This window comes from Kogia breviceps, chromosome 10, assembly GCF_026419965.1.
Source record: "Kogia breviceps isolate mKogBre1 chromosome 10, mKogBre1 haplotype 1, whole genome shotgun sequence".
NCBI lineage: Eukaryota > Metazoa > Chordata > Mammalia > Artiodactyla > Physeteridae > Kogia > Kogia breviceps.
Genome location: NC_081319.1, coordinates 79,534,598 through 79,554,271, shown reverse-complemented (window position 1 = coordinate 79,554,271; position 19,674 = coordinate 79,534,598). Strand labels below are relative to the sequence as shown.

The following is a 19,674-nucleotide window of genomic DNA, read 5'->3' as shown; positions in this document are numbered from 1 at the left end:
TCAGAGTGTGGCACCCAGACCGACAGTAGCAGGAGCATCAGGGAACTTACAAGAAATGCAAATCCCTGGCTCCATTCCAGACTTACTGAATCATAAACTTTGGGATGAGACCCCTCCCAGAAGATTCTGATGTATGATCACGTTTGAGAACCATTTACTGCACACCATCGTGCATATTTTCACAATCGTATGTGGTGATTTTGCCCCCCTTTTTTTTTTGGTCTATTGAAAAGGAAAGGTTTTTTAGTGGGAGTTTTAGGTCCAATACAAGCATACAGGATTGGTTAATAAAATTTTTCATCATGACTCTCAACAAAAAGGTCTCTCTGCTTTTGCCATATTGCTAACAGGGACTCTGGGAGAGTGATGCTAGGTGGATGGGAGCCTCCGATAAGACAGTGGACAAATACCTTCTAGAACCCTTTAAATAATTCTCAGGTCGACACATCCTCTTCTGCTTCTTTCTCCATGTAAGTGTTACTGACTGGACACACATCCTTCTTTTGGATGCTAGCCCCAAGCATTTGATTGTTACGTTAGCTGGGTTTCTGATCCAACCTCAGTATCTATTGAGTGGGACGTTTCCTTAACCTTAAACCATACTTGTTTCCATCTTGTTTTCATCCTTATAGCTTTTGGAGAGAAATATCTCCAGCTTTTGGTTCAGATTCTATATCAGAACCAAAGGTGAGAACTCAGCCATAGCCAATTTATTAACCAGGTCCAATGAGACCAAGCTCTGTTTTTTGTGCAGACTGTGGCATCCAGAACGGGGTCCTGCGCTGTGCCTGTGACGACGGCTACTCCTGGTTTCCTCCCTCGTGCCTTGATCCCCAGAAATGCTGCCTTCACACGGAGGGATCTCTCCAGAGCTGTGATTGTCATCTCAACAACCTCACCCAGAGTGTCCATTTCTGTGAGAGAACAAGTGTGTAAGGATACCAAGAGGGGAGCTGGGGCCCCTCCCACCTCCACATGTGACAGAGAGAGAAGGACCACTGGGTCTGTGCCCCAGTGTTTCTCTTTGCCTCCCAGAGAAGAGCCAGTGTGTACAGGGAGTTGGAAGGGCAGTGATGACGTACCCTGCTAGGCTTGGCTGGACACAGAGAGAGCTTCGTAAGTGCAGAAAATTCAGAAATGCAAGCTGATATTTGGACTCCAGTTCAGCCTGGAGGTACATCCAGCTCACCTCGACAATTCTACGATTCTTCTGAGAGTTAGGGAGATTCCCTGAAATTCCAAGTAGGGGAACAGCTTGAGGCAATAACGTTTTTCTTCCCACCTTCTGTTTACTTCTTTGGCCAGCATCAATTTCCAGAAAATAAAAATTTAGAGGTGTGCAAGCAGGGAGGGTTACCTAGTGATTATATTGAAAGAAATTCTGTAAATTGCCAACAAATATGTGTGTTGAATGAATTGTCAAAACCAAACAAAAGTTGAAAGTCTGGTTTAGGAAGCGGTGGACGCTGAGGGAGCTACTGCTGACTCAGGTTGATGTTCAGTGGATGGTGGGGTGAGCTGGAATATGTGGGCTCCAACAGCTTGAAGGACTTTAAGAAACGTCCCCAGAGACCAGTCCAGTTATCTCGAAGCTCCAGATTTTGGTAGAGTGGAGCAAAGAGTGAAGGAGGACCTGAAATAGCCCAGCTTTCCTGGGTCTCCCTGGGTCCCTTTCCCAGAACCACAGCAGTTCGGGTTAAGGTAACACTTATTTATTTATTTATTTTAAAAATTTGATTGAAGTATAGTTGATTTACAATGTTGTGTTTAATTTCTGCTGTACAGAAAAGTGACTCAGTTTTATATACATCTATCTATCTATCTATTCTTTTTCATATTCTTTTCCATTATGGCTTATCAAAGGATATCAAATACAGTTCCCCGTGCTATGCAGTAGGACTTATTGATTATCCATCCTATATATAATAGTTTGCATCTGCTAATCCCAGACTCCTAATCCTTTCTGCCCCAAGTAACACGTATTTATTAAACACCATCTTTATACCCAGATCTGGGGCAAATTCTGGGAGGTCACCATGAGGCATTTCTCTTGCTGTTGATCAATTAGCAAGCTACTTGGGGAGGCCAGGCTGTTAACACATGAAAGAAGACAATGTGATCTCTTCAACAAATTTTGATGAAAGCCTACACTTTGAAAAGTGGTCCAAGTCTGATCCATCTTTGGGGGATACAAAGATGGATCAGACAGGGATTACACTCACAAGGAGCTTCCCAAAGTAGAGTGGGGACATACATACATGAGGTGTGTTCACAGATAGATGTGTAGGTGAAGAGGCTGGAAGGGAGCTATGGATAAAGTACTTTAAGAATTTAAAGGAGAGGGAGACTCTTTTCATCTGGGGCCCAGGGAAGGTCTTGCTAAAGAGGCACATTTAACTAAGTCCTGAATGAAAGATACACAGGATTTGTCCATCCAGAGGTGGGGAATAACCTATCCCAGAGGAGAAAAGCACCAGTGATGGGTAAGCAAGGAGTAAGTTGGAGTTAGCAAGTAGTGATTTTTTTTTTTTTTTTTAATTTTTAAATAGGGACAACATTTAAGCTCAGGGCCTAGACTGGGATAAGTGACTGCCTTTTATAACCACATGTGAGTGGCTACTCATTTACCTGCTTATAAGGTCATCTTGATTATCGCACTTTCCCATTATTTTCCAAATCCACAAAAGAAAATTCCGGTTTTATGGATGCTTCCTATATTACTTTAGGAGGATATTCATCATAAAAAGAAATTCACAAAAAAAAAGAAGAAAAAAAGGAGTTGAACTACCACTGTCAAATAGATGGACTGAATTAGACTTCTGTAATTTTAAGATACAATATATCAAGTGAGTAATTTTTATCTCTGTAAATTTCTTTTTATTTTCCATAGAGGTTTGGGGTACTTTCAAAATTAATGAAAGATTTACAGAAGACCTTTGGATGTATCTTCTGCTATAAACTCCAAATATACCACTGGAATTGAAATTCAAGTAAGCACCTTCTACTTACTACAAAAGAAATCGTTGCCTAAACATAAGTTCAGATGTTTCCAATTCAACATATTTATTTAACACATATTCTTAATTATTCATTTTCAATGAGTTATTACATAGCAGTTAATCACTCTGCCCACAAGTGATGGACTTTGAACATTTTCTTTCAGGAGCATTAAGCAATTGACTTCTTCCCATTTCTTTAGTGTTTAGTTTTGCTCATTTGTTAGGGTAATATTAAACCAAGCCATCTTGATTATTTTCTTTTTTCTTTTCTTTTCAAGTACTAAGGATCTTTATTCTCAGGTCAGATATTGAATCTGTGGCTGCAGATAATGTCACTATTTTGAGAATAAAAGTTCCCATTATCTTCATTCTTTGCAAGTCTTCTGCCACAAAGTTACACCTTATTCTCATAACAAGATAAGTGAATCAAGCCTTCTTGATTATTTTCTGATTTTTATTTGTCAAAAGAAAGTTTTCATGATCTAAGCTCAATTGTTAACATGTGGGATTTGTTCCTTAAAGAAGCTTCTCTTGTTAGAGGCTAAAGAGGGTTACTGACCAAAATTTTGGACTTCATAATGAAGTCACATAAAACTACCTCTACCTAGGACGGTGATTTAGATGTGGTTCTAACTGAAGACATGCACAGACACTTCGCAGGTAGATTCGGTTTAAGCATCTATTGAAATCAATGGCTTATTTAGGGGAAGGAGAAAATAGATTTTGGGTGAATTTATTACATTATCTGGCACCTGACCCATCCTCTAGTCTAAGCAGTTGGTTCTACATTCTTTATTAGCAACCTCAAAATTAAATTATATGTGTGTGCGCAGGCGTGTGTGTGTACATTCTCTGCTATCATTTTAAATGTATTTCTATAACATGCAGCTACCTCTCGCCATATCTCTTTCCTTTTCTTGGTGCTTCCGTTGGTTATTTATTGTCTGCGACCATTTTTTGCTCAAATGTCCTTCTTGTGTGGGGACAAAGATCAACATATTGCTCTTTGCTCTCTTTGTAAAGCTTAAAGAAGCATACAAAAGTATCCAAGGTTTTGAGTCAGTTCGAGTCACCCAGTTTAGGTAAGTAATACAATGGTCTTAGAAGGATATCCCTGGAATCATGCACCCGTCCTGCAGGATGCCTCATGCTGTTTCCAAGTGACCTTGACAGAAAATAAGTCAACTGCTTTTTGAAGTAGGCTTCTTGCTAAAACTGGACAAAAGTCTGTGGTGCCTTAAAAAAATCTTAAGAAGAAAGCCTACGTTCTCATTTAAATGCCTTTGCGAATATAAATATTAAATGGCATTCTCGAAGTTATGGATCAGAAACTAGAATTGGAAACCCTCATGGCTTGGAAGGAAGCAGGAGGACGTGGTGTGCATGCATGGGAAGGGGCGAGTGGTGGTGACAAGGGTTGTGGATTGCGGAGGGATGGGTTTTCCCCTTCCATTAACACAGAGGGTGTGACGTTGTATAACTGGGGGCCAGACGGGGCTCCTTGGGTAAAATATTATATTTTTGTGTAGATATCATGTATGCACCATAGTTCAAAGCCCAGGAGTCATTGTCTACAGCAAATAAAGAGATATTTAGTAAATTAGCCTTTTGTTTATACTTTAATTCAAAAGTTATTTGGTTAGTTACCCGTGTGTGTATTGATTACCAGCTATTTATAGTCTGCTTCATAGAGGAAGTGACTTAGAGGTCAGAGACCTTAACTTCTTAAATACTTTTCTCACAGGTAAAGAATAGCTATAGGAAATTTTCAGTAACTTTTGCTATAAATATACTGTCCTGGACATTATCCTTTAAGCCCTCTCATGTACCTATAAAAAGGCTCACATGTATAATATTCTTTAAAATTCAGTGCTAGGAAAAGCACTGCTTCTTTTTTCTTATATCAAGGTCTATATAATTAATCTAACTTCTGTTTTTGACTTTGCCGTCATTGAATTCATAGACAGCATTGAAACTCGATCAACAGTTTTGTATTCAATATTCACATGTTTCTGTTCCTTGGTCCTGGTTTTCTATTTATATTTCTAATTTATATTCATATATATATATATCTTACAAACTGTCTCCAATAATTTGTAGACAAAATCACAGTAAAAGTAGACATAAGTCTATAAAATACAACTATTTTGGTTTTACTCTTTACATACATGATCTAAAGTAAATCTTAGTCTCTCACAGTCTCAATTTATTTATCTGTCAAACAGGACTGTTAATACCTGTGGAATTTGATTTAACCTCATTACATAAAATGAAATAATAGAAAAATACTTTTCAAACACTATAGGAGGTCCGTATCAATGAAAAGACATTGTGATCATCACAGCATAAAAGGGTATTTGGGTTTATTTAGTGTGAGTTCAATGTAGTTCAATGTTAGTTCAATGTAGTGATTAAGAATTTGAGCTTTAGAGAGCCAGAGGTTCATATCCATCAATTAATAATTAATGACTTGACCCAACTTCTTTAGGACTCAGTTCTCTTATCTATAAAATGAGAATAACCCTAACCCTAACCCTAACCCTCATGGAGTTGCAGGATTAAATTAATCCATGTTATCTCACTTGCTTTCATAACTTCAAATACCATCTGTATACAGATGGGTTCTAAATTTATTACTTGACGTCAGCCTCTCCCCTAAACTCTGGACTCCAATACCCAATGCCTATTAACATCTCCAGGTGATTTTCTAGTAGGCATGTCAAATGTAACCTGTCCAAAATGGGAGTCCTCCAACTCCCCCCACCGTCATAAGCTTTCATCTCCTTCTCCCACTGTCTTCCCCATCTCATTTCCAGAGATGCTGTTCTTCTAATTGCACAGACCCAAATCTAAGAGCTATCCTGTCTTAATTTATTTTATAATAAATCATACTTAATTATTGAAGTATAATTTACATACAGTGATATGCTCAAATCTTAATTGTACAGCTTTATTAGCTTTGACAAATACTAATACATACCACCTCCTATCAAGACAGACCATTTCCATTATCCCCAAAGTTCCCTTGTGCCCCTTTCCAGCCAATCTCCATGCACATTCCTACCTCCCTACCAGAAATAACCACTGATCTTATTTCTATCACCATAGGCTGGTTTTGCTTATGCTAGAACTTTACCTAAATGCAAGCATCTAGTGTATAGTTTTTTTGTCTGCCTGGCTTCTTTCACTCAGCCTAAGGCCTTTCAGACTTACTTATCCTTGGCTTTTTGTGTATCAGTGATTCCTTCCTTTTTATTGCCCAGTAATAGTCCATTGTATGAATATACTACAATTTGTTTTTCAATTCCTTGGGGTCGTTCTCGCCTGGTTTCTTTCTTCCACACCCAAAACCTGCTCCATTAGCAAGTCTTCTGGCTCTATCTTCAAATACAATCTGAAACTGACCAGTTCAATTCTCCCCACACACATTGCTACTCAGTCAGTTCAGGGCACCACCCTCTCCTTCCTAACTAGTTTTCCTGCTTCTCTGCTTCCTCCCTTCACCTATTTTCTACACAGCAGCCAGAGTGATGATCTTAAATTATAAATCTGATCATGCCATGCCTTTTCAAAAAGAATAAAACCTTTTAATAAAAGGTGAAATTCAGACTCAAAGGCCCTGTTCCATCTGGCTCCTGGGTACCTCCTGAGGGTCGTCTCCTATCCATCTCTCACTTGCTCATTGAATTTTAGTCACGTTAGCCTTGAAGTTTATCAGACTCACAGGCATTTTCTTGCCTCCAGCCCTTCTCAGGTGCTGGCCATGCTGTACCAATTCTCTTTGCATCACTGGCTGTTTCTTTTCATCCTTCAGGTCTCTGCTTCAAAGACCCTCTGCACAGAGAAGCCTTCCCTGACCAGTCTTATTTAAAGTGGGCCTCACGTCTACTTGATATATATATATATTTTTTAAGATCTACATGAAGAAAACTTTATTTTATTTTAAAAGTTTTATTGGTGTGTTGTTGATTTACAATGTTGTCTTAGTTTCAGGTGTACAGCAAAGTGAATCAGTTATACATATACATATATCCACCCTTTTTTAGATTCTTTCCCCATATATGCCATTACAAAGTATTAAGTAGAGTTCCCTGTGCTGTACAGTAGGTCCTTATTAATTATCTATTTTATATACAGTAGCGTGTATATGTCCAGCCCAATCTCCCAATTTATCCCTCTTACCCCCCACCTTACCCTCTGGTAACCATAAGTTTGTTTTCTACATCTGTAACTCTATCCCTGAACTTGTCTCTCATAACACTTAACAAAATTTGGAATTATATATATATATTCATAATTATGATTTTATATATATATATATATATATATATATTTGGTGGTTATTTGTTTCTTATTTGCCTTGCCTTCTCCACTGGCATGTAAGCTCCAAGAAGGCAAAGACCAAATCTGTTTGATCTATTCTCACGGACCTGATGCCATCCCCACACAGAATAAGCCTTGAGTGACTGAATGAAGGAATCTCATTTTTCTTTCCACGTCATTATTATAGAAATGGAAGCATCATTGCTGGGTACGAAGTTTTTGGTTCCAGCAACACATCTGAATTGCTGTCAGGCATTGGGCAGGCAGCTAAGAAGGCTAAAACAGGCCTGTATCAGCTGTTTCCACTAGAAGACAATTCTTTCAGAGTGTTCGGAAAAGGTAACACTGGATTCCTGTCCTCTGTAGGGAAGTAGATTAGGGGAGCTTAATTGGTAGACTGTATTATATATTGGAGGTGTTCCCAAAACAGAATTGTTCTAAGACTGACTTTTAGTAGAAACAAGCAGCTGTTTCTCCTCCCAACAAGGATGGAACTCAATTTCATCTCACTATTTCAGACTCTTGCTCATGGGTCAGCTGACCTCCAATTCTCAGTGTAAACATCACACAAGACTGATTCACTGCAGGCGCTGATGGAAATGATTCAGCAATAGTTTCCTGGTATACATGCTGGAAGAGCCCTGGGGTTGATGAAATTCCTAAATCATAATCCAGGGGACCCAGGAAAGAAAGCATTTTTTCCAGATCATTCACATACACCCTCACACACAAACACACACAGGTATACATAGACACACACACCCCCTACTTCTTTTCTTCAGATATTTAAAAAATTCTTTACATTCAGTTTTAAACCTCTCTTACCAAGATTTGTGCCACTTTCAACATTGATTCAACAAATATTTACTAAGTATCCGAAGTGATTAGGCACTTAAGACACAGCAGTGGGGAAAAGAAACAAAACTCATAGCCCTTGTGGTTCTTCCTTTCAAGGCTTCCTCTTCCCAGTCCCAACGTGGTAAGAATATATCGTGAAGGGCCAGCTGCAAGAGGAACTAGTGGCTGATCACGATGTGAGAAGCCTTTAAAGGGGTACAAAGTAGGACATGTCACCCCCAAATGGCAACTGCCTATCTTTTAACCCTATCATGACTGCTTTGTCCCATAGTGTCTTGAAGATTTTCTGGTTTTCTAGCATTCCCTTAAAGAGTGAAAATATTTCCTGGGAGGGATCACACCTTGTCTTATTTTCACCAAATATTAACTGTTTGATAGCCCATTAAATTCAGATTGTTGGCATAGATCAGACACCTGGAGGGAAAGGGGGCCAGCTTTGGGGAGGGTAGGACATCAGGAAAGAGGAAAAAAGGCTGATGGGGTGGGCATCAAAGACGAACTTCTCCTACTCCTGAATTTTGCCTGGGTTTTGTCTGAAAACACGACTGAAAGAGTACTGCTTTATAGTTTATAGAGAGTGTCAAAATATCCAGAGACATTTTTCTTCTTCGTTTCCATTCTTTCCCAGCCCAGTGTAACAGCATAGTCTTTGGATTTCGATCTAAGAATGAGGAGTATACTCTTCCCTGTAGCAGCGGCTACTCCGGAAGCATCACGGCCAGGTGCCAACCCTCTGAGTGGCATGTCCTCAGGGAGACATGTGTGCTCTCTGAGCTGGAAGAACTGAAGAAGGTAAAAAACAGCATTTCCATCTTGCCGATTTGCCCTGGTTTTGAGTTTCACAGTGGGTGTCTCCCAGTGAGCATGGCTGGCTGGAAGGTAAAATGTATCAATTTGTCTCATTGGTCAGAAGTCAGTGACATCAGACCCTGGGAAACCCAGGGAGCGTAGGCGTGAGTAGTGAGTCTAGGTAGCAGCCGAGAACCTCTGAAATGTAAGATTGGGTGGTTTTGGGGGGAGGGTGCTGCAGAGGTGTGAATCAATGCTGAAGAGAGCTGGAGATGGCAGAACAGCAATTAAGCTGGCCTCAGAAAGCCTGGGAATCAAAGATCCAAGTGAAGGTATAAGTCAGAAGCTATAACCTTAGTACATTTGTCAGAAACCGGGGCAGGGAATGAGTCAGCCGTGTAGAATGATAGCACTTCAGTGGCTCTCCAGGGCCATGCGCCTCACCAACTTCCTTCTATAGATCAGAAAAGGGGAGACTGAGAGGCTGGTGGTCCCTCTGGTAGCAGTAATGTTGAACTAGAAACATGGTCACTTGATTTCCAGTCCAGTGCTGTGACCTCCACATGATGCTCTCTTAGGAAGTTTCAAGTACTTAAGATGTAGTAGATAGAAAGATGGAAGCAAATGGGGTGAGGAGTTAAAACTCAAGTCATGGAAGAGGAACTCCAAGACCAGGTCACGGACACTATCCTGCAAATAGTTCATAGTGAGGAGAACTTCAGTCCCAGCCAGAGACCCTGCTTTGGAAGCAGAGAACCCCACAATATTCACCAAGGGACTGTGGAAGGTTTACTGCTCTCTTTCGGGACCTCAGTTTTCTCATCTGTAAACTGGGGAGGGAGATTGGAGCAGATGTTTTCTGAGGTTTATCCTCGTGCTTGCCTTCTTTGGCCCAGTTTCTGGACATGAATCGTAGCTGGGACTAGGTCTCCCCAGGGTGTGAGGACAGCCAGATCCCAGGCGCCCTAGGCAGAAAATAGCTCTGTCAGCTGAGAAGAGTAAAAAGGAAAACGGGGTGGGGGGGGAGATCTGGGATCCTGGGTTCATGTGCTTTGAACAAAGGCAATATCCCTCTTGGCTGCCTTCCAAATTAGCTCAGTGTTGTGGAAGCAGATGGGTCCCTCAAGGAAGAAGTGAAACCCCAAATCCAGTGACCAAGTGTAGCAAAATCTCCGCGTATGTCCCTCTAAATCCTCTATAGGGATTTCTCAGCATAGTATAATGTATATAACATAGGATTTAGTGCCAAGTAGACCCTACCTTTCCACTTCCTAGCTGGGTACTGTTTGGAAAGTCACTGAATCTCACTGAACATCAGGTTCTGTATAATCAGGGTAACAATTTATATAAAAGTGCTTCTTAGTGAATCTCTTCAAGTTTCAATTTCCTTAATCATCAAATGAAAATAATCATGGTACCTCCTTTAAAGGATAGTGTAAAGATGAAATTAGTGAATCCCCGGTAAAACGTTTAGCACACTGTATGTAAAATAAAAAGCACTGAATGACAGCCATTATATTGTTGTTATCATTGTTATATGCTTATCCTACGTTATAATGCACCATACAAACGCTGGTTATTCATGGCCATGAAATCTGATTTAAGTCTGATGAAGCACAAGCATTTCACTGTTTTCTAGAACATAACCATTTCTATTTCTAGAATTTCAGTGTGATTGCCAGCAACACCACTGAGGCAACGGTGTCATCCTTGGTGCAGAGCCTTTCAATGGTCATTCAGCAAAACCCATCAACCACAGCCGGCAATCTGGCTTCTGTGGTGTCAATTCTGGGCAATATCTCGTCCCTGTCCCTAGAAAGACATTTTGGTGTGTCCATTTCAACAATGGAGGCAAGGTCTGCCTGAGCTTTAAATGCTCAATCTTGCAGGAGGGATGGCAGAAGCCCCAGTTGACGGGGTGCTGTTGAAAAGGACCAAAGAGCCATGTAACAGTCTTGCCGCGAGCTTCACTGCTTCCTCAGCAGTGTATAAGCAACCCCCGGGATCAATTATGTGAGTTCAAAGTAAGAGGGAGCTGCCTCCAGGCACACTGCCTGGACAGCATCGGGCTGAAGGCAAGGCGTGAGCCTCTGCCCTGAATGACGCTGAATGACACAGGTGCCACCTTTTTAATGTTTAATATTGAGTCGGCAGTTGTTCCTTCCCGTGGCCATAAGCTCTGACTTTAGTATATCCTATTTAGTATATTTTAAGAACTCCATTTTTTTTTTTTTTTTTTTTTTGCGGTACACGTGCCTCTCACTGTTGTGGCCTCTCCCGTTGCAGAGCACAGGCTCCAGACGCGCAGGCTCAGCGGCCACGGCTCACGGGCCCAGCCGTTCCGCGGCATGTGGGATCTTCCCGGACCGGGGCACGAACCCGTGTCCCTTGCATCGGCAAGCGGACTCTCAACCAGTACGCCATCAGGGAAGCCCAGAACTCCATTTTTTTGACTGGGGAATTCATGATTTAGTTTGGATATTTAAAAATTAACTTTAAAAATTACTCAAATGAGACATGCTCAGTATAAGATATGCAAATAAACAAAAAGAAAAATAAGTGATATGTAATCTTGCCACCCTAGAATAGCCACTGCTTACCTTTTACGTGTCACCTCGGTGCCTAGAAAATTGACAAGAGACACATAGCAGGTACTCAATAAATATTTGTTAAATAAATATCCTTTCAAACACTTTGGATGTGTGCATTCTATATGTTAAAGCATATAATATTTTACAAAATTGGGTTATATAATGTATATTATTACATAATCACACAATCCTGCTTAACTGTATAAGGTGAACATAACATCAGAGATGACATTAAGTGTGAATAAGCCCCAGTCGGAGTATGAATTCCTGGAGGTGGTCACCCTGGAACTGACATGAGTCTGTTGACCCTCATTTCTTAACCCAATGCTTCCGCTGTGTGGAGCACCAGAGCTGAATTTCATTGCTGAGTTTTAATGTAGTCCTCAACTGAGCCAATTTCTCTGGGCAATTTTCCTGAGCTTAAGACTAATGACACTACAGGTGGATAACCTGTAGTCCTCTGACCTGTTTACTCAAAATCCGAACTGACTTTCACGCATGTATTTCAGAATGTCATCAGTATATCTGACCACATCCTTAATCCTGCCTCGGTAACAAACTGGACAGTGTTACTTCAGAAAGAAAAGAATGCCGGATCCTAGTTACTAGCGTCACTGGAAAACATCAGCGTTCTGGTCCCTTCGACAGCTCCGCCTCTGGAATTTTCTCGAGAATTCATTAACCGGAAAGGGATTCCAGCATCCTCAAATCAAAGCAATTTGGGTTACAACTATCGGACTGAAATGTTCCCCAAAAACCCTTCCATTCCCACCAGAGGCCATGCATTAATTAGGTCAGACCAATTCCAGGAGCCCCTTCCAGAAACTATCATCAGCATGACCTCCTTGACCCTGGGGAACATTCTACCTGTAACCAAAAGTGGAAATGCTCAGGTCAGTGGGCCCGTGATAGCCACGGTTATCGCAAATTATTCCATCAATGAAATTTTCCTGACTTTTTCCAAGAGAGAATCAAATCTGAGCCAGCCTCATTGTGTGTTTTGGGATTTCACCCATTCGCAGTGGAACGATAATGGCTGCCACCTAGTGAATGAAACTCCAGCCTCGGTGACATGCCGCTGTACTCACCTGACCTCCTTCTCCATGCTGATGTCACCCTCTGTCCCCCCGCCATCGTTCCCGTTGTGAAATGGATCACCTTTGTGGGACCGGGGGTCTCCATGGGAAGTCTCATCTTATGCCTAACCATCGAAGCTCTGTTTTGGAAGCAGGTCAACGAAAGCCAAACCTCACACACGCGTCACATTTGCATGGTGAACGTGGCCCTGTGCCTCCCGATCGCAGACATCTGGTTTACCGTCGCTGCCTCCGTGGACACCGCGGCACACCCTTCTGGAGTCTGCACAGCTGCAGTGTTCTTTACACACTTTTTCTACCTGTCCTTGTTCTTTTGGATGCTTATGCTTGGCTTCCTGCTGGCTTATCGGGTTATCCTCGTGTTCCACCACATGGCCACGCCTTTGTTGGTGGCTATCGGGTTCTGCCTGGACTGCGGGTGTCCTCTCATTATATCCATCATCACCATTGCGGTCACACAACCCAGCAGTGGCTATGAAAGGAAAGATGTGTGTTCGCTTAACTGGTCCGATGGGAGCAAACCTCTCTTGGCCTTTGCGGGTCCTGCCCTGACTATTGTGGCTGTGAATTTGGTGGGGGTCCTGTTACTTCTCACGAGGCTCTGGAGGCCCCGCTGTTGGAGAAAGGCTGACTCAGGACAGCAAGGCCGCTGTCGTCCGCATGGGGAGGAGCCTCCTCGTTCTGACCCCCCTGCTAGGGCTCACCTGGGGGTTTGGCATAGGAACAATGGTTGACAGCCGGAATCTGGCCTGGCATGTTATTTTTGCATCACTCAGTGCATCCCAGGTGAGAGCGATAAGAACAACCTATTACATCATCGGGTAATTGGAATAATTGTAGAGAATTGAGGATGGAAGACCACTCTGCGGGCGATCTCATTTCCCTGCCTCTAGCAGGACTATTATAACCCAAATTGCCTGGCAACAGTGAATAGAAAAAATAAAAATAAAAAAGGATCCAGTCTTCCCAACGGTTATTCTCATACTGAAGCAGAATATTAGGCTCCTTCAGTAATCCATTCCAGGGTTTTAAATCTGTTAGAGTTCACATAGCTAACACTAATCTCTCTTGCCGTTGACCCAGTCCTCTTTGTCTTGTGCTGATGTCTGTTAAAGCACACAGGGAAAGGGAAATAAATCCAGAGTGCTTTTTGAGTCTGAATGGTGCAAAGGAAGTCCCTAATGTGCCATAAAGCAGGGCCTGGCCAATTGTAAGCAGCACTGTCTTTGTAAATAAAGTTTTATTGGAACACAGCCATGCCCATTCATCTACATAGGGTCTGTGGCTGTTTTCCTTACACAGGCAGAACTGAGCAGTTGTAAGAGACCGGAGGACCTGCAAAACCTGAAATATTTACTCTCTGGCTCTTTACAGAAAAAGTTTGCTGAACTCTGCTGCCAAGGATGGGTTTTACATGCCATGATCAGAGAGTGTTCAGAGAGTAGGTGGGCAAAGCAATCCTTAGGTTTTGGTGAATCTGGAAGAGAGCCTTCAGTCCTGGTTCAAGAAATATTTGCTGGGTCTCCTCTGGACAATGACTCAGGGTAGTGGTGGTTAAACGTTTGAGCTCTGGAGTTAAATAGCTCTGGGCTCAAATATATCATGCTATCCAACTGTGTGAGTACTAACAAATTATTTAATTTCTCTATACCTTAATTCTCTCATTTGGTACACAGGGATAATATTATTACCTGTATCTTAGAGTAAATGTGAAGATTAAATGAGATCATTTAGCACTTAGTGCAGTGCCTGGCACAGAGAAAGTGCTCAGTAAGTATCTCCTGAATCCAGTTGGTTCTCCACCTACTGCAACAAACCCGGGTACATTTAGGTGGTGGCACAGAGGGCAGTCATGGAGAGCATACACCTAATGGTGACAGGTTTAGGGAGCTTCTGTCCAGGGCCCTTGGTGACATGCTGTCTGAACAGGCAACAACTGAGGGTCCTCTGCCTGGGAGGAGGATTTCAAGGTCCAAGAAAGACTCTGCCAAGGGTTACCCAAGGGCTGGATGGACCTGATGGAAAGGATGCTGTTATAGTCAACTTCCTCTACTTGGCCTTGGGGTTGGACTTCAGTGACTGCTGACATCATAGATGCTTAGTTAACGTTTGTTTAATGCCTAAAGAAAGACTAAGACGTAGAAGCAAATGGAAGTTCTTTGTTTTGGGTTTAGGATGACACAAAGGGGAAAATGATGCTCCACGTGTGCTTCAGACTTTATTCATGCAATAATTTAATTATATGTTCAACAAAAACAAATAAATGTTTGCATACTTTGTGTTAATCCAGGCATCGTGGAGTTTACACAGTATCCTTACCTTCAAGGACCCACAGTCAACAGGGGGACAGACAAGGAAATAATTTCAATGTTGGGGGATATAATAGAATAGTAATACATATAAATGCTTTCTTTACTGGAAAAGGAAAAGATAATACATGTGCCTTATTCCTTTTTTTAAGGGCTTTTTCATCTTATGTTTTGGAATGCTCTTGGATAGTAAGGTATGTGTATTCATTTCTCTCTTTCTCCTTTAACCCAGGCATCTAGTCCCTCCCCTGCAGTTCTAGGGCCCTTATTCATATGTAAGAAGTTAGACCATGGGTACCTGCATAGTAAAATTCTATAATTTCACAAAAGGCAGGTTCAGTCAGGAGACAAACAAACTAAACACTCATTGCTGATAATAGAGATGTAGAGAACTAACCACAACATATAATGTGAACATTGTAGAATAAAAGGGGAAACTTGTTTTTACTTTTAAATTATGATTTGGCATAATTAACCAGCAGAAAAACTTTCCTTAGGGGTGAATTCCTTTTTGTTCCTTTACTTAATTTATTCATTCACTTAGAATATGCTGAAAGGCCCATCTATTTGTATGTTTCTAGAATTTTATATAGTAAATATTACATAGCCTCTAACATTAAATAGAATTCCTAATGAAGGATGACCAATGTAAGTAAAAGATAATAGAAAAAAACTTAAACTTCTTTCATTATTTTTTCCAAGCTTTGAGCAATTCTGCAGAGAGAGGTAAAGACAATAAGCTAATAAATGTAGCCTCTGTTTTAATAAGAAGATAAGGATATTTTATAATTATCATAATTGTTGCACATGCCTCCAAACCCCTGTTTACAAAGAAGCAATTTGCCTCCTTCTTGATTGGACTAAATAAGTCTGCTCTTTGCACCATTCACTTGATGAGGACACTCTTCACTTCAAAGACAAACTTCGATTTAGCCATTATTGCCAATTACTAATGTCTAGAATCTGAATTATTATGGTTTTTGGTACTGTTGCTCTTTGTTTCATTCTAGATTTGTTTACAAGTAAAGAAAGGAAAGAAAAGAAAAGAAATCCTTTCATCAGACCCACATATGCTTATAGTCTATTAAATGCTTCCGGGAAATACTACTACTAAATAACAATTACACTCTGCAGTTTTGTTCTTGATTTGCCTCTGTATGACTGCCTATGTGTAGTTCCTCACTATTTCTTTTTTGCCCTGTAGCTGCGACAGCTGCTACTCAACAAGTTGTCTCCTTTAAGCTTTTGGAACCAAGCATCAAAGGTAATCATCTCCTGCGGCCTTGGAGGCAATTCGTGAAGTTCCAGTTTGGCACTTTTTTACACAGTCCCACAGCAAGCCCACTTTTGTGTAAACCCCTTGAGCTTCTGTCACGTTATATTCCTGGTATCTGGCACGATGTCCAGCACGTGGTCAATAGTCATTAAAGAGCTGTTGAATGAATGAGTGAATGAGTGAATGGATGCATGGATGCGAAGGTGTGGAAAGCTTCAAGGATGCTCAGGCATGGGGCTCTGTGGTGCTCTTGTGAGCAAATACATTTCAACAGTGTTGCTTGTTGTAGTCTGACTTGTCTCCCAATATCCAGAATCAGTAGGGTCCTTTTCTCTGCCTGCCTGTCTAGATCTCCTGCAGACCCCTCTTCCTTCTCCAGAAAATCAGAGGGGGAAGTCTTCATTAACTTCTAATATGTAAAATGATCTTTATGACTTTTCTCTTATGCTGGTGTACCTGACTTTGTCCCTTGCAATGTTAGCTCTTCAGTCTACAAACTGACAAGTTTGTATGGAAAGAAAGGATTCTTTTTTTCATTCTTTGCCACAAAAATGCAATCCGTGTAAGGAACAGTATAGTTAGGAACAAAAGTACTTGCCTCTCGGGTTTCCTTTTTTTTTTTTTTTTTTTTTTTTTTGCGGTACGCGGGCCTCTCACTGCTGTGGCCTCCCCCGATGCGGAGCACAGGCTCTGGACGCGCAGGCCCAGCGGCCACGGCTCACGGGCCCAGCCGCTCCGCGGCTTGTGGGATCTTCCCGGACCGGGGCACGAACCCGTGTCCCCTGCATCGGCAGGCAGACTCCCAACCACCGCGGCACCAGGAGCCCTCGGTTTTGTATTTTTGACGTTAACTCAGACTTTTGTCTTTTAGCAAGACACTGAGGGCCTTTCAGAAAGGGTTCTAAAGCAGAAATTTCCGTGTGTGATAAAAATCAGCTGATTTAAGTGCATGAAAAACTACATGGATATTTAGAGATTTTTAACAAGGGATAATATAGAGTTTTGAAATTTAAAAAACAGTGAGGAAATTAACCTCTGGCATTTTTATAAAATAATTTTCCTGGGTCTGCATTTCACAGGAGAGGGCTGTGGGTTAGGAAGCTGTGACCCAGGAGCTGGCAGACCTGCCCTGTATTTCTGACTCAGTAACCAATTGACTGTGTGACCTCAGGAAAGTCACTTAGTACCTTTTGGTTTCAATGTTCTCAAGCTGTAAAAATTAAGTGTTAAGACTAGTTACTCAAAGCAGAAGTTCTAATATTCTGTGATTTTGATTTTATGTCTTGAAGAACTAAAATCCCTTGAACCAGAAAATGTGAAACTCATGAATCATTCTCTACTCTTAAGAAAAGGAGGGAGTTACAGCATGTGTGACTGCATTAAAATCAAATCATTAGTGTAAAGCAAGACAGGACACTCCCCACCCTACAAAGCAGGAAGTCAGAATTTTTCTCATTGGAAGGCCAAAGAGAGAAAAACACTGAAAAGTAAAATACACCAAAACCCAAAAGTAAACATGCCTGATAGTGGTTTCATCTCCCTGTTTTTAATGTAAATTGTTGACCCTTTTCAGAAGGCAGCAGCGGTCAGTGAGGGCTTTGCATCTTCTGGATTTGTACCCCTTCTCCAGTTTCATTTTCAAATTAGGTGACAAAAATGAGATTTTGTTTTCTGGGTAGGTGGCTCATTTGCTTTGAAGTAAAGGCTCATTTGGCAGAAGAAAAAATGAGTACTTGTAATCTGAGGGAGTTTGAATGAAAAAGCAGGCACCTAAAAGAATACTCTGAACGCTTAAATGACTTGCTTTTCTTTTGTGCAGCAAAACTCACCAGATTCATCTGTCAAACCCAGATTCCAAAAGACTTTCAACCCATTCCAACACAAACGTGAGTTACAACAAACCAAAGGTTCTAAGGGGTAGGAAGAAAGAACACGAATCCATCATGGGCAACTCACATTAGAGTCCAATCGAAATTCTTTGAATTTCAGATAAAGTTCAAGTGTCTGAACTTGAAAAAGCGTATTTCCTTCCCCAAATACCCGACGTGCTCATCCAGTAGCTTTGGGTCCTGTTATCACTGCCACCAACCAGCCTGAGGGCTTTTAATAAATCTCTTTACCTTTTTGGACCTCTGTTCCTCATCAGTAAAAGGAAAAACTAAGAGATCACTAAGTTTCCTTCCAGCAGTAACATTCAGTGATCTCAAACCAGTCTCATTCCCCACCATCTGAAAATATGGTGCTTCTCTTCTCGAATGAGAAATGTCTGACAAATGTAAGCTTCTATGGCCTTAATAAAATGCTGTACACCCTAACCTCTTCCTAACACTGTCCAGAATTGTAAGCAATTGCATAGGCTTATTTTCATTTTGGTCTTATGCTTGATTCCAACATAGTAGCAATAATTCTTATCCTCTTTTTCCTCTTTTAGGCAATTCTGTACTTTCTTATACTGGAGAGTCCTCAAACTCCATCATGCTAACTCAGTTTTCATCAACTGAATAAGGCCGGGTACCCTAAAATCAAGGAAAATGTTTTGGAAGCAAATTGACATTAGAGCTAAATGTCAGTGAAGAAATCATGCTCAATATTCAATGGCTTTTTCTGATTTCGGGGTCTGAGACTATAATAAGGAACTCTCAGCAGTTTCGTGACAGCCATCTTCATCTTCAATTACATGGAGAGATTTACTTCCATGGGGTTTGATTCAAAGGAATCGCTTCATAAATGTAGAAGATTAGCTTTTTGTCAGAAATCATGTCAGTTGTACTAGCCTCTCACTGCCACAAACTATGGTTTCCTTTTTCATAAAATAGCATTATTCATGTGACATTTCTGATCATCTGAACTGGAGTAAGGAAATGTCATGAAATCACTTTAGACACATTGATGGACCATGTTCACTTTCTTATAAAAAGTCACTGGTGAAATTTCCTAGAAAAAAAAGCGTTTTCCTCCAAAAATGTCCAGTTGGATTTTACGCTTGTTTTTGTCTTTTAGGTATAGTCACTGAACTTTGAAAGTTAATCAGAAACAAAATGGAAGTGTCCATTTCAGATAGCTTCATAGCCGTTACTTAGGAAGTGTAATGCAGTATTTTATATATGTATAATGCATTATTTTTCAGTTTACAAGGCACTTTCATCTGGGCCCCCATCCAATGACATGAGGTGTCCAGGCAGACCTAGTGCAGAGATGATGAAATAGAGGCTTGGACAGGTGAAGTGACTTCCCAAAGTGAAGCCAGTAAAGGGCGCTTTTAGGACTTTTGGTTCCTAGTCCATTTCTACAGCCTCATAACAGCCTTGAAAATCACCTGCAATCCTAAGCAAGCCTTATGAGGTTAGATACGAGATTCATCACTCCCAGAATTCTCTCTATGTAAGAGGAAAATTGAGGGAGAATTTGGTTGTCAGCATCCAGAAAGACCTT

The 19,674-nt window shown here is 41.1% G+C and overlaps 1 protein-coding gene across 1 annotated transcript in view; it reads left to right on the top strand.

Annotated features, from left to right (window-relative positions):
* ADGRF1 (adhesion G protein-coupled receptor F1) overlaps window positions 1-18,776 on the top strand; it is a 56,436-nt gene extending 37,660 nt beyond the window's left edge. Inside the window, 14 exon segments of the mRNA XM_059076595.2 lie at window positions 755-928; window positions 2,891-2,932; window positions 2,935-2,990; window positions 4,023-4,081; window positions 7,510-7,661; window positions 8,809-8,972; window positions 10,632-10,820; window positions 12,070-12,673; window positions 12,676-13,265; window positions 13,267-13,443; window positions 15,119-15,160; window positions 16,171-16,230; window positions 18,062-18,128; window positions 18,674-18,776. Of these exon segments, the coding sequence (XP_058932578.2) occupies window positions 755-928; window positions 2,891-2,932; window positions 2,935-2,990; window positions 4,023-4,081; window positions 7,510-7,661; window positions 8,809-8,972; window positions 10,632-10,820; window positions 12,070-12,673; window positions 12,676-13,265; window positions 13,267-13,443; window positions 15,119-15,160; window positions 16,171-16,230; window positions 18,062-18,128; window positions 18,674-18,747 (2,450 nt within the window). The 3' untranslated portion in view covers window positions 18,748-18,776.
* The last annotated feature ends 898 nt before the right edge of the window (window positions 18,777-19,674 follow it).